The sequence below is a fragment of the Cyprinus carpio genome, chromosome B15 (assembly GCF_018340385.1).
Source record: "Cyprinus carpio isolate SPL01 chromosome B15, ASM1834038v1, whole genome shotgun sequence".
Lineage (NCBI taxonomy): Eukaryota > Metazoa > Chordata > Actinopteri > Cypriniformes > Cyprinidae > Cyprinus > Cyprinus carpio.
Window position 1 is genome coordinate 2,970,680 of NC_056611.1, and position 15,384 is coordinate 2,986,063.

Here is a 15,384-nt window from a genome sequence, read left to right on the forward strand (position 1 = left end):
CGTACCAGTCCCCTCACGCACCCCTACAGGGAGGGGGGATTGGTCGTTCGATGCGGAGGAGAACCCTCCCGAAGAGCCTCGACCACTTACACCTACCTCCACACCCGCCAGACACCAAGAGCCCCTGGAGCAGAGAACCCGCAGAAGGGGCGTCACTCAGGTGTTGGTGGATTTAGAAACATTAAACGAACCTGAGAGAGAGACGGTTGTTGAGGACGGAGATCAGACGGGGGCGGTTAACCCTAATGCAGAGACACCAGAAAGAGTTTTAAATCAAAATGAGTACGTGGTCGTGACAGATGATAATGTAACCCCCCAGAAACATGTCGAGAAGAGAAAGAACATAGATGACAGACCGCCGATCTCAAGGCCGTCTCTCACCAGGCTCATGGCTTCTCCTTTCCTCTTTTCCGAAGACTCGGAGGAGTCTGAAGGGGTTTCGGCACTCTCGCAGTTTTTAAAAGAGGGACGTAGAGTGATAGAGGAAGGGAGTGAGACCGACTCCGAAGTAGAAAATCGGAGTAGCCGCATGCTGATTCAAGCCCTTCCTGAGGAACAGGAGAGATCCGGGCCTGTAAACACAGCGAATAGACACGCAAACACAAACAGGAAAAACCAAGACTGGAGTCTTACCCTCCAAAAGAAGTACGTAATAATAGGGGACTCCAATGTTTCTAAAATTAGAAATTTTACTCACACAGACCTACAGATAGACAGCTTCCCAGGAGCTAAGTTTCAGCATGCGGGGAATCTGATCGAGAAGGCCACCATAACGGTACAGCCTGAGTTGGTCATATTCTCCTTCGGCATAAACAACAGAACACAAAGGTGCGTACAGAATACCACCAAGGAAATACAGCGAACGTACAAGATGGCGAGAAACAGATTGCCTAACGCTCGGCTGTCTTTCACGATCATCAATTACTCAGAACTACTGGTGTGGGAAGAAAGAACGCACCTAGATGGCGTAAACGAGTACATAAGAGAAACATTAATGTACCTAGAACAATTACCACATGACAGGTTCAAAGTGGGGCAGGATTTAATCCACTGGACCACAGAGACCGCCAAGGCCATTCTGGAACACTGGGCGCACCAGTTAAACTGGCCGGGTCCATCAGGCAAATAAATAGCACCGAGAAACTCATAGTGAATCTGACCGCTTCATTCCATCTCACAAAAACACAAGAATCACTCTTATCGAAAGGTCTGTCATTCGTACCGGCACCCAGAAATTTGAAAACGTTTAAGATCGAGCTACTAAAAGATTTACAAAAGTACCACAGGAGGATCAAATTAGAGGCCTACTTTGAGAAAAAGAAAAAGTCGAAGGAAAAGACCCCCTTCACCCTCGGATCGGACTGGACACCCCCTCTCTCCAGACTTCCCACACAGGTCCATAAGATCATCGACGCCGACCTACAGGCGTTTCGACATCTGCACTGGAACTGGAGAGAGGAACCCAATCTGACCCGAGGAGAAGAAAGGGCCCTCAATCTTCTCAAAAACAATACGGATATCGTCATCAAGCAAGCCGATAAAGGCAACGCTGTAGTACTTTTAGATAAAAAAGACTATTTGTGGGAGGGAATGAGGCAGTTAGAGAACACGGATCATTATACTCCTCTTGATAAACCTATCTACCCACAAACCAAAGTTGAGGTGGAAGCGATACTTGAGGAGATGTACGATAGAAAGATTATCAACAGAAAGCAGTGGGAATACCTTTCAGGCCCTGCCGTGCCAAGGGCACGCAGGTTTTATCTTTTACCAAAGATCCACAAAGAAAGAAAAAAATGGAGCCTGCCGGATAAAATCCCACCCGGCAGGCCCATTGTATCGGACTGTAATAGCGAAACGTACAACACCGCGGAATTCATTGAGTACCACTTGAACCCTATTTCACAAAAGCATCCAAGCTATTTGAGAGATACGTACGACTTCATTGAGAAGACTAAAGACCTGAGGATTCCCACCGACGCCCTGCTCTTCACAATCGATGTCGACAGTCTCTACACGAACATCGAGACGGAGGCAGGATTGTCGGCCGTACGAGGGTGCATGAATAAATTTCCCCATGACAGTAGACCCGATGAGTATATCTTGAAGTTACTGGAGATCAATTTGACCAAAAATGATTTTGAGTTTGATTCGAAATTCTTCCTCCAAACCAAGGGTACTGCCATGGGTAAGAAATTCGCGCCCTCGTACGCCAACATTTTCATGGCGCACTGGGAGGAGACCGCACTGGCGACGGCCACTTTGAAACCGTTCGCCTATTACAGATTTTTGGACGACATTTGGGGTGTCTGGGAGCATTCGAGAGAGGAGTTTCTTAAATTTATTGAGCATCTGAACACACATCAGAAATCGATTACAGTGAAATATGAGTTGGACAGTAGAGAAGTCAACTTTTTGGACGTGATCACGTATAAAGGCACCAAATTTGAAGAGAACAACAAACACTGACTACCGTGTTTACTTTAAGGAGACCGACACTCACTGTCTTCTACACAAAAGCAGTTTTCATCCCGGGCATACTTTTAAAGGGATACTGAAATCCCAGCTTTTAAGATTCCATCGAATTTGCTCGGAGGAGGAGGAGTTCGTAAAAGCCACTAAAACACTCTTCAGTGCATTGAAAGATAGGGGATACGGTAGAAGTTTTTTAAGATCAGTCCTCAGAAACTTCCTTAAATCCATAAGGGACCCCAAAGCGCCAACTCAAACGGGTGAAACAAAAATACTTCCCTTGGTGGCTTTTTATTCATTTCAGAGCAAACAACTCAATTCGACTGCTAAACAAAATTTCTCCAAATTTCTAGAAGACACAGAGATTTTACAAAGACATAAACCGATCGCGGCCTACAGAAGGAACAAAAACCTACTAGATATTCTAGTACAAAGTAAAGTTAGAAGTAAAAGAACAACCGAGAAAAAAAGAGACCATGCAAGTACTATCTGGCTCTAAAATGGATAAAAAATGTAACCACGAAACAAATCTATCAAGTCGACAGAACTCTCTCTCCAGACACCACCAATTGTGTCTACTTAATTTTCTGCACAAAGTGCAAAAAACAGTATGTCGGACAGACTAAGAATGAGGTGAGAACGAGAATATACCAGCACACTCACAACATCATTCATAAAATCCACAAACGCAGGTTTTTGATCCAACATTTCCTATTACATGGCCTCCCCTCTCTTAGAGCTACTATACTACAAACTAACCCCTTTGTGGAGTCTAAGGGACAGATTAAGAGCAGAAAGCCTTTGGATAAACAGACTCAACACTCTGTATCCAAGAGGGTTGAATGAGGCCTAAGAAATGGGTGAGAGCCACTGAGTAGACTTGGATTCCTGTCTTTGAAGATAGTGAGATTATTCATATACATATAGATTATTATTGGTATAGCTACATTATATTCACTGAGGGGAACAACAAAACATCCACTAACCCTACCCGTCACAGACCCTGGACCGAAGGGACCCTGGACCGACTGACCCCTACCATAACTAAAACCTACCCATTTCACCACTTATGGACACAACCCCACCGTCCCTAATCCTACCATTTCCACCCCTCAGACACATCATTTTAGCCCCACCCATCCTAATCCTACCCATTCTACCCCTAATAAATTACATCATTTTAGCCCCACCCATCCTAATCCTACCATTTCAACCCTTCAGACACATCATTTTAGCCCCACCCATCCTAATCCTTCCAATTCTACCCCTAATAAATTACATCATTTTAGCCCCACCCATCCTAATCCTACCATTTCCACCCCTCAGACACATCATTTCAGCCCCACCCATCCTAATCCTAACCATTCTACCCCTAATAAATTACATCATTTTAGCCCCACCCATCCTAATCCTACCCATTCTACCCCTACTAAATTACATAATTTTAGCCCCACCCATCCTAATCCTACCCATTCTACCCCTAATAAATTACATCATTGTAGCCCCACCCATCCTAATCCTACCCATTCTACCAATAATAATTTATACATAGAAAAATTATACATAAACATAAAAAAATACCAAAAAAACCTTAATATAAAATACAATAAAGTGATAAAAGTGAATTAAAATGTAGCAGATCAGCCAGTGCTCAAGTTTACTTTAATTTTCATTAAAGTTATAAAAGTGGTGTGTTAATAATGAGAGCAGTGAATAAAAAGTTTGAGAATGGTGCACCTAGGAGGAGTTGTTCCTGAGGCAGATCACCTGCAAGGAAGGCCTCATGAAGCATTGAGACTTTCCTCTGACTGTGCCAGGAAAGGATTCAAAGCTTTGAGAGTGTCAAAAACAGTGCCATCTGCTGGTTAATAAAAATAAAGCAACCAAAAGCCTGTGAAAGACATTCTGTCAGACAAAGCAGCCACCATACTTTATATAGATTGATTCGTTATGTGCACAAATAAAAGCCTAACTGTGTGTGTGAATTTATCAGAGAGAGAAATTCAACATTTACTAAAAATGTGCACATATATGAACTGTATATGGCAAATATGTTATTATCATGAAATAATTAGTATTCTTTATATTACTTATGTGACTAGGTATTTAAAAATATATTTGTGTAAGTTTGAATGAAGACTTAAACTAATGCTGCGTTCACGCCATGTTGTAAACTAACAAGATCATTACAAATCACACTGTGTGACATGAATGTAATAAACTTGGGTATGACATGAATGCAGAGTGTATGATGATATCGTATAGATTTTAAAATCTTGCTTATTACTTATAAAGCCCTGAATGGTTTAGCACCTCAGTATTTGAACGAGCTCTTGTTACATTATAGTCCTCCACGTCCGCTGCGTTCTCAAAACTCTGGCAATTTGATAATACCTAGAATATCAAAATCAACTGCGGGCGGCAGATCCTTCTCCTATTTAGCGCCCAAACTCTGGAATAACCTACCTAACATTGTTTGGGAGGCAGACACACACTCTTGCAGTTTAAATCTAGATTAAAGACCCATCTCTTTAACCTGGCTTACACATAACATACTAATACACTTCTAATATCCAAATCCGTTAAAGGATTTTTGTTTAGGCTGCATTAATTAGGTAAACCGGAACCGGGATCACTTCCCATATAACACCCGATGTACTTGCTACATCATTAGAAGAATGGCATCTACGCTCATATTAGTCTTGTTTCTCTCTTATTCCGAGGTCACCGTAGCCACCAGATCCAGTCGTTATCCAAGTCAGAGGGTCACTGCAGTCACCCGGATCCAGTATGTATCCAGCCCAGATGGTGGATTAGCACCTAGAAAGGACCTCTACAGCCCCAAAGACAGCGGAGACCAGGACTAGAGCCCCAGAGATAGATCCCCTGTAAAGACCTTGTCTCAGACGACCACCGGGACAAGACCACAAGAAACAGATGATTCTTCTGCAGAACCTGACTTTGCTGCAGCCTGGAATTGAACTGCTGGTTTCGTCTGGTCAGAGGAGAACTGGCCCCCCGACTGAGCCTGGTTTCTCCCAAGGTTTTTTTTCTCCATTCTCTCACTGATGGAGTTTTGTGGTTCCTTGCCGCTGTCGCCTCTGGCTTGCTTTAATTGGGGACTCTTCATTTACAGCGATATCGTTGACTTGATTGCAAATTATTGCACAGATACTATTCAAAACTGAACTGAGCTGCATGATGACATCACTGAATTCAATGATGAACTTGCCTTTAACTGTCATTTTGCATTATTGACACACTGTTTTCCTAATTAATGTTGTTCAGTTGCTTTGACGCAATCTTTTTTGTTTAAAGCGCTATATAAATAAAGATGACTTGACTTGACTTGACATGATGGCACCTAGTGACTCGTAGGCTATGACGCAGGTTACTATTGAAGAATAAAACATCATTAGCATGCGCTAGTGGTAAACAAAAAGAGCATGACATTACAGTTTGGCAGTTGTTCTTTTTATGTGTGCTGAAAAAAAGAGGAAACTGTGAAAGAAGGAAAAAGAGTTTGAGCTTAGCAATTTTAAGTTTTAATGCAATGTCGCGTTGATCAACATGCCATTTCATGTTGCATTTTTTATTGGCTGGTCAGTAGACATAGGTGGTAGCGACAAACACACTGTGTGGTGATCATGCTGAATTTATGAAACTGTCAGAAAATTATCATAGGGTATATTTGACATAGGTCGTCTTTGAACCTCCCTCACTGTAGGATCATAGAAACTGCAACAATTATTTTACAATGGCAATCTTTCATCTAGATTTTATTTACTATTTGTTATTCTCCCCCCCACCCCTCCTCCTCTTCTACCTTTTTTTTGTGATTTGTTATTTTTTGTAACTGGTGGCTTTAGAGATGTGTGTAAAAATGTAAATTTGACTGTTATTTCTGTTGGGTGTCCGTACATAAAAAGTAAAATAAGTAAATATAATTTAATTGTGGTTAAAGGTGTGTATCTGGGTGTTGCCAACGGTACATGACAAAAGTGTACTAAAGGGATCATTAACAAAAAGATAGGCAAGAGTAACTACTAAATACCACAAATGGATAAAGAACCAACTAAAATAAAACTTGGTGTGGTTTGGAAAGGGGTTTCCATCTTGGTGACTTGAATTTTTTTTTTTTTTTTTTTTTTTCAGCGGGGGGAGGCAATGAGCTGATACAGTCGAGGCATGTTTGCAAAGCTGCTGAGTTCAGGACTGGTGTCTACCCCATCTGGACCCTTTGGACTACTGAAACTGAACTTCTGAAGCAGAGAGACAACGAACAGAAAGAGCTCCATACGAGCCAGAGACTCACCCACGCAAGAACGTTTACCTACAGAGATACAACAAAGAAGAGATTTATCCATGGTCACAATTTGGATAACAGGCAATTGTGCTAAAAAACAAATTGTGCTAAAAAATGGAAAAACTCATTATTTGAATCAAATGTTATCAACATAGAATAGAATAGAATAGAATAGAATAGAAAATAATAGAATAATGGTTTATGCAAATGAATGCATTTTTTAATGTCAAATTAGGTAAGAATAGCTCTTTAAAGTAACAACTCCATTGATGATATCAAGTTAAATTGCTTGAATATGCTTTGTCTTCTTTAGGAGTGTTATATGTCTGGTTAAACATTTTATTCATGCTTGATTTTAAACTTTAATCATGTGTGTTTTATGTGAAAATGAAAGACATTTGACTATTTTCACAATGTGTAACAATTTTAAAACTTTAAGGCTTAAAGCTTTAAGGTTCCTTTTCCTATCTAGCACTTAAACTCTGGAACAGTCTACCTAGTGTTGTTTAGGAGGCAGACAATGGGCCCTATTTTAACGATCTAAGCACATGGTCTAAAGCACAGGCAGCAAAAACAGTCAGCACACCCATGAACACACTCTAAAAAATTAAAACCAATTCAAAAAATGACGGCACGCCCGGTGCTATGTCTAAAAGGGTTGTCCCTATTCTCTTAATGAGTAATGGGTGTGTTTTGGGTATAACGTGCAATAGACCAATCAAAGTCTCAACACAAATTCAGATTAAAAGCCAGTTGAGTTTGTGCCATGGCAGATTAGCTATTTACACAGTGGAATTTGCAAGAGTAAAGACTGAAAGCGTCTCCAAAGAGGAAACAGAGCTGCTCATGCGTGAGCAAATAGGTAGCTTTATTCTGATACATGCAATGACTATCCATTATATGTAGGCATTTTTATATTTATGTAGCCTACACAATAATAATCTTTTACATTGTAAGCCTTTAATTTGTAATATTTGGTATGTTTGTGTGCTGCTGCACGTCCCTGTGTGTGTAATAAGTAGAGTGTACGCGTGTTGTGGACCCGCCTATAGCGTATATTACTAACGCTCTCTTTAAATAGCAAATAAATACTGCACCATTGACTTTAGACCAGGTTTTAGTTGGTCGATGGCACAATCTATTTCAACAGGGATTGTAAACTGTCCAGAGCTTACCTGCAGAAAAGGGCAGAAAAGCTGGATTCTTTTTAAAGTTTCCATTGGCATCCAGAAAGTGCTCTGGGTTAAAGGTCCAAGGGGTTTCCCACTGTCCCTCATCTCTTAAGACAGAGTGCAACATGGGAATAATTACTGTGCCCTAGGGAAACAAAATCCATTTAAAATTTTATATTTCCAGACTCAAAAATATTCAACAGCTAATGTTGAAAAATGAAATAATTGCCAAGATGAAAACAGTTGATTATCATATGGTTAACTATTACCTTTGGAATTACATAACCTCTGAATGTGATGTCTTTCATGGCATAATGGGGAACATTTAGAGGGACAATGTCCAGATAGCGCTGTACTTCATGAATCACAGCATCAGTAAAGGGGAGGGACTTCCTGTCATCCATTGTAGGGAATCTGTTCTGTCCAATAACTCTGTCAATCTCCCTCTGCATTTGTTCTTAAGCAACACAATAAGAAAAAAACAACTATATATGTATATATATATATATATATATATATATATATATATATATATATATATATATATATATATATTCATTACTTCAGACTTATGTGCCTCTAGAAGCTTGCATTCTGCAAGTGAATGTTGCTTTATTTTTCATCACAAAGAGCCACAAAATCACTTTCACTTTTTTTAATGTTTCCTCCTGGTGGAATGACCTGCCCAACTCAATCTGAGCATCGGAGTCCTTAGACATCTTCAAGAATTGGCTAAAAACACATCTAACTTTAGCACTCTTTATTTTAATTATATTCTTTAAAAAAAACGTCTCAGGTTACGCATGTAACCATGGTTCCCTGAGAATAGGGAACGAGTCGCTGCGTCCTCTAGAGGGCGCTATGGGAACGCTGTCAGCGTTGCCGGTGTCTGAAGCATGAATGAAAAAACAACAATGAACTTGACATTGGCAGGCGGAAGCCTATGACGTAAGCTAATGAGCGACTGCGGATATAAAAGGGCACTTGTAGAACACATCATCCTCTTTTTTGTCTGAGGAGACACGGCATGATGCCTAAGCATGGCACAGAGACGCAGCATCTCGTTCCCTATTCTCATTCTTTCAAAAGGGAACTCCACGCTGCGTCCTCTAGAGGGCGCTATGGGAACGGTATACCAACGCCGCCATGCTGAGGGAAAAGTGCCTAGGTATCCATTTCCCTAAGTCAGGACTTTAGGAACAGCATCCCTACTAGCGAAACGCTAGGCTTTACGGCAGGCTCATGCTCAATCATTATAGACTAACTCACCGTCCATGTCTGGAGCTCTAAGAGTGGAGGTCTCAGTATTTAACGAATCTCTAAAGCAAGAGGAGACCCAGCTACACTCCACACCAGCAGCAGGTAATGACTACTGCCTAGGCGGAGCTCTGGGGAGCGGAGGCTTCAGCAAGATGACTCTCTGAAATGAGAGGAAACCTACGACGCTCAACCCTGCAGGGGAGCTCTTAAGAGTAGACCCCACAACAAAACACCCACAAAACACACAGTTAAAAACACACAAAAGCAAGCCCAAAAAAAAAAGAACCCAAAAAACAAAAATAACTTTTTATTTAGCAGAGCTCTGGGGAGCGGAGGCTCCAGCAGAATGACTCTCAAAATGAGAGGAAGCCTACCATGCTCAACCCTCTTAGAGAAGCTCTTAAGAGTGGAGGCCTGAGCATGACAACTCTCTAGAGTGAGAGGAGGCCTGACAACACTCAACGCTAAAGACAGCTGGCGAGGCTCACAAAAGAGGAGCCTACCTACCAATATTACAGTCCAAGCGGAGCTAAGGAGAGCGGAGGCTCCAGCAGAATGACTCTCTACATGAGAGGAAACCTACCATGCTCAATCCTGGTAGGGGAGCTCTTAAGAGTGGAAGCCTCAGCCTAGCCACACTCAACATCAAAGGCAGTAGTGAGGTCTCTACTGCCTAGGCGGAGCTCTGAAGAGTGAAGGCTTCAGCAGGATGACTCTCTTAAACGAGAGGAAGCCTAACACTCAACCCTCTTACAGAAGCTCTTAAGAGTGGAGGCCTCAGCATGACGACTCTCTAAAACGAGAGGAGACCTGACTACACTCAGCACTAAAGACAGTTAGCGAGGCTCCCCAAAGAAGAGGAGCCTACCAATCAATATTACTGTCCAAGCAGAGCTATGGAGAGTGGAGGCTTCAGCAGAATGACTCTCTTAAATGAGAGGAAACCTACACACTCAATCCTAGTTTGAGCTCTTAAGAGTGGAGGCCTCAGCATAACAACTCTCTAAAACGAGAGGAGACCTAGCCACACTCAGCGTCAAAGGCAGTTTGTGAGGCTCAGTAGAAGAGCCTACACCCCTATACTGCCTAGGCGGAGCTCTGGGGAGCGGAGGATTCAGCAGAATGACTCTCTAAACGAGAGGAAACCTAACAACGCTCAACCCTGGCAGGGGAGCTCTTAAGAGTGGAGGTCTCAGCATAACGACTCTCTAAAGCGAGAGGAGACCTGGCTACACTCAGTGCCGGAGGCAGTAAGCAAGGCTCAAAGAAAGAGCCTACAAACTCAATCACTGCCCATGACGGAGCTCTTAAGAGTGAAGGCTTCAGCAGGATGACACTCTAAAATGAGAGGAAGCCAAGCACTCAACCCTCTTAGAGAAGCTCTTAAGAGTGGAGGCCTCAGCATGACAACCCTCAGGAGCGAAAGGAGGCCTGACAACACTCAGAGCTAAAGACAGTTAGTGAGGCTCACAAAAAAGGAGCCTACAAACCAATAGTGCTGTCTAAGCGGAGCTATGGAGAGTGGAGGCTTCAGCAGGATAACACTTTTAAACGAGAGGAAGCCTACCAACACCCAACCTAGTTGAGGAGCACTTAAGAGTGGAGGTCTCAACGTAACGTCTCTCTAAACGAGAGAGGACCTGACTACTCAATGCTAGACGCAGTTAGTGAGGCTCACATAGAGCCTACATACTAATAGTTCTGTCTAATCGGCTCCACAGAGCTCCGTTGAGAGAACCAGGAACTGTGATCTCAGCCTAGCCCCCACAAGAACGCTGATCAGGGAGGCTCACAGAGAGCCTCACACCTGGGCTGAGAAGATGAGGAGGGTCAGAGGAGGCTCAAACAAGAGCCTAACAACTCAAAAAAAAAAGTCAGGAGCCTCCTTCACCAATAATGTAGATAACCCACATTATACACCGTTCCTATTCTAAAAATCTATACAAAAGGAATTCTGGAAGAAAAAAGCATTCCACGTCAGATTCCTTCCATGCCCCGCCTACAATACCCGTGATTGGCCTGATTAACTGCCTCAGCAGCCGCGAGACCCGGAACGCAGGTGAGAGGCGCTAAATTTTCAAAAGAATCAGGCATTCTCAATGCAATCACCTCGCGCAGCGTGGCTATCTCCCCTGAGAACCATACATTCTGATCAAACACTTAATTCCCTCAAGAATCAGGCGAGAACAGAAACCACCGCAAATGCATCGCTTTAAGCTTGTTCAACTCCACCGAGAGGCGAACGTGCTCGTGCAAACGCTGGCAAAAACTTGAGTACAGACCTCTGCTCTAGTAGTTCGGCGAATGCAACAGTGAGCGCATCCTACTCCCTCGTGAGTCAAATGCACATGCTTAGTACTCACAAGGCTTGAAGACAAAAAAGAGGATGATGTGTTCTACAAGTGCCCTTTTTATATCCGCAGTCGCTCATTAGCTTACGTCATAGGCTTCCGCCTGCCAATGTCAAGTTCATTGTCGTTTTTTCATTCATGCTTCAGACACCAGCAACGCTGACAGCATTCCCATAGCGCCCTCTAGAGGACGCAGCGTGGAGTTCCCTTTCGAAAGGGAACTTGCCGTTTTAGACTTGCACTGCTTGTTTTCTTAAAAAAAAAATAACACTAGCTTCTCTAATTTTTTTGTATTCTATCTATTTGTTCTATTTTTATTTATTATCCAATTAACAAAAGCAAAATAGGCCTCTAACACTAGCTTGCTGTATTCTTTTTCTATTCTATCTGTTTTCGTCTTAACTGAGACTTTTTTCAGCACTTGTATATCATTGCTCTTTTGTTGATTTTGATTGCTTCCATTGTCCTCATTTATAAGTTGCTTTGGATAAAAGCATCTGCTAAATGACTAAATTTAATTGTGTGTGTGTATATATATATATATATAGATATATATATATATTTTTTAGTTATGCACAAAATATATATATATATATATATTAGTGCTGGGCAACGATGAAAATTTTTAATCGCGGTTAAATTTTTTTTTTTTAGTTATGCACAAAATTCAATAATGAATTCAAAAATCATGTATTGCACAATTTTCTTTTAAAAGTACTGCTATATGAACAAAAGTGCAATCACATTTGGTTTGCAAACACTTAAAACAAATAACATGCTTTTTTACAGCAGTATTCCTTTTACATATTAGCATTAAAAAATATATCTTGTAGCTTAAATCTAAATTTAAACGTTAATGTAATCAAATTAAATATGAAACAAAAACTATTGGGTCAAAGCCTTCCTCAGTGTGCAAAGCAATTCAATTCCTCCACCCACTTTTCAAATCACTAATTATATTGATGTCATCATTCATGAGCCAATGTTCAATTACTAAAATCATTAAATCATTTCCATTTAAATACAAGACAATTTTCATGTATATACACATTGCTGATGAGTGGTTTGTGATTGTAGATTCATGTAGCTTCGCTTTTCTGTTGAATCTCTATCTTACTAAATCTCTCTGTTGTCTAAAGAGATAAAATATAAACTTAATTCCCACCATATATCCAATATTATCTATCAAACTAATCTGACTAATCTGACCATTTGCTTTAAATTTTAAATCACGAGTGCAACACGTGTACAGTGTGTTAGCATTTGTTAGCCAGTTAGCTTGTCATTCACGTTTCTATTACCGTTTTCTTTTTTCTCTTGTCCCATTTCTTTACTCTCTAGCACTGTTTTTCACGAGTTCATCAAACAACATTGTTAAGTCAGAATCATTCTTAAATCACGGTGAGTAATGGCTTCTTCTCCTGCTATTGTTGTTTGCACCCCTTGCCACATGTATAGTTTAGCTCTCTCTGTCGGCGAAATGCAGGGAAATAGTTAGGCTGACAGTGAAGGTTTCAGAATTAGAGACACGCATCCAAACTTTAATTGAGGACAGTAAGAATGTTAGGGCTGTAGATACGGCTTTGGATGAGACTAGCTCAGGGAGTCCTGTACATTGTTCGGTTCCGGTCACAGCGCCTCTGCAGCAGGGCAACTGGGTGACTGTGAGGCGGCATAGTCGCGGGTCTAAACACCACTCTTCCATTCCGATCAAAACATTAAACAGGTTCTCCCCACTCAGTGATGCACCCACTGAGAAACCTGATCAAAGTATTCTAGTTATTGGTGATTCTATTGTACGAAACATGAAAATAGAGACACCAGCCACATTAGTGCTGGCTAATGCTAAACGTAAATTCAGTAATATTGTTATTCACGGTGGTGCTAATGATGTTCGACTTCACCAGTCGGAGATCACTAAAAATAACATTAAAGAGGTGTGTGAACTTGCAAATACGATGTCAGACTCTGTAATATGCTCTGGTTCCCTTCCTGCTTACCGTGTCAACAAGATACATAGCAGACTGTCTTCACTCAGTGGCTGGATGTCTAAGTGGTGCCCGCAGAATAACAAAGGTTTTCAACAGGTTGACATGACCTGTTGAAAAGGGGTAGTTCCGCTCTTCTGTCTAGAAATATGGCTCATAGTCTTAGAGTTTGCACTTAACTAACTGGGGTCCAGGTAGGGTGGCCAAACGTGCCATTTTCGCAGGACACGTCCTGGCCAGGATTTTTATATTGCCTAAAATATCTACGTTTTGGCTTTGTTTGCGCTGCACAGACCAATTGTTGTATAAAATACTGTGAGAGCTCTAGAGAGCAGACGGCTTCTTATGCTTTTGAATCGCTCTCACGGTACTTTGATGTCATACACCGATCAGTCTGCTCAGTGCTGCTTCAAGTCCAACACTAATATGAACACATATTTGCATCGCTTTGAGCCTTCTCTGTAGTTCCCACCTTATCACACACCATGATTGATCGATTACATACGTCTGCATGTTATTGGTCAAACGATCATTACCTTCATTAAGTATGAAAACAGGAAACATAAGCCAAAACCTGGATATTTTAGGCAATATAGAAATCCTGGCCAGGACGTGTCCTGCGAAAATGGCACGTTTGGCCACCCTAGGTCCAGGTCAGGAAGCAGACAGATTGGCTAAACTTACTGTCTGCTAGCCGACTCATGCCACAGAAATCAGTTAATTCTCATCACACAGAGACTCTTACATCTAGATATCACACTTCAGAGACATTGTCTGTTCCCCTAACTAGAAAATACAAAAAAAGTTCAAACTAATTTAAGAGTAACAATTTAATGGATGTTCAACAAATAAAAATCAGATTTAATATGGATAAACAAATGATTAAGCTTTGCTTATTGATTATCAGGTACCTTTCTACGAAAGCACTTTTTGTAAATGATATGATCACTGATCAAAACCTAGAAGTGCTCTGTTTGACAGAAACCTGGCTAAAACATGTTGATTATATTATTTTAAATGAGTCGACCTCCCAAGATTACTTTTATAAACATGAGCCGCGACCAAAAGGTAAAGGGGGAGGTGTTGCTAAAATTTATAACCATAATTTCTGTATTTCTCAGAGGGCGGGCTTCAAGTATAACTCGTTTGAAGTAATGGTGCTTCATATAACATTATCCATAGAAACAAGTGTTAATGATAAATCCCTTGTGATGTTTGTACTGGCTACTGTATACAGGCCACAAGGGCACCATACAGACTTTGCTGATTTTTTTATCCAAGTTAGTGCTGGCTGCAGATAAAGTTTTAATTCTTGGTGATTTTAATATCCATGTTGATAATGAAAAAAGATGCACTGAGATCAGCATTCATAGACATTTTGAACTCTATTGGGGTTAGACAACACGTGTCAGGACCTACTCATTGTCAAAATCATACTCTAGATTTAATACTGCCACATGGAATTGATGTTGATGGTGGTGAAATTATGCAGCCAAGCGATGATATCTCAGATCATTATCTAGTCTTGTGCAAACTTCATATAGCTAAAACTGTAAATTCTAATCCTTGTTACAAGTATGGTAGAACCATCACTTCTACAACAAAAGACTGCTTTGTAAATAATCTACCTGATTTATCTCAATTCCTCAGCACATAGCTCAGAAAAACTTGATGATGTAACAGAAACTATGGACTCTCTCTTTTCTAGCATTTTAGATATGGTTGCTCCTTTATGCTTAAGGAAGATTAAGGAAAACAGTGTGACACCATGGTATAATGGTATGGTATGTCATTTGTGTCTCCATGCTGAAAATGGGGGGTGACCAGTAAGGGGT

General features: G+C 41.1%; 1 protein-coding gene across 1 annotated transcript in view; it reads right to left on the reverse strand.

Moving 5' to 3' along the window:
* Positions 1 to 5,994: 5,994 nt before the first annotated feature.
* Positions 5,995 to 15,384, reverse strand: part of LOC109075878 (cytochrome P450 2G1-like) — a 38,499-nt gene continuing 29,109 nt past the window's right edge. Inside the window, exons 7-9 of the mRNA XM_042738924.1 lie at positions 8,220 to 8,407; positions 7,954 to 8,095; positions 5,995 to 6,805 (exon numbers count right to left, since the gene is read on the reverse strand). Coding sequence (XP_042594858.1) covers positions 6,624 to 6,805; positions 7,954 to 8,095; positions 8,220 to 8,407 — 512 coding nt within the window. The 3' untranslated portion in view covers positions 5,995 to 6,623. The remainder of the gene's footprint in view (positions 6,806 to 7,953; positions 8,096 to 8,219; positions 8,408 to 15,384) is intronic.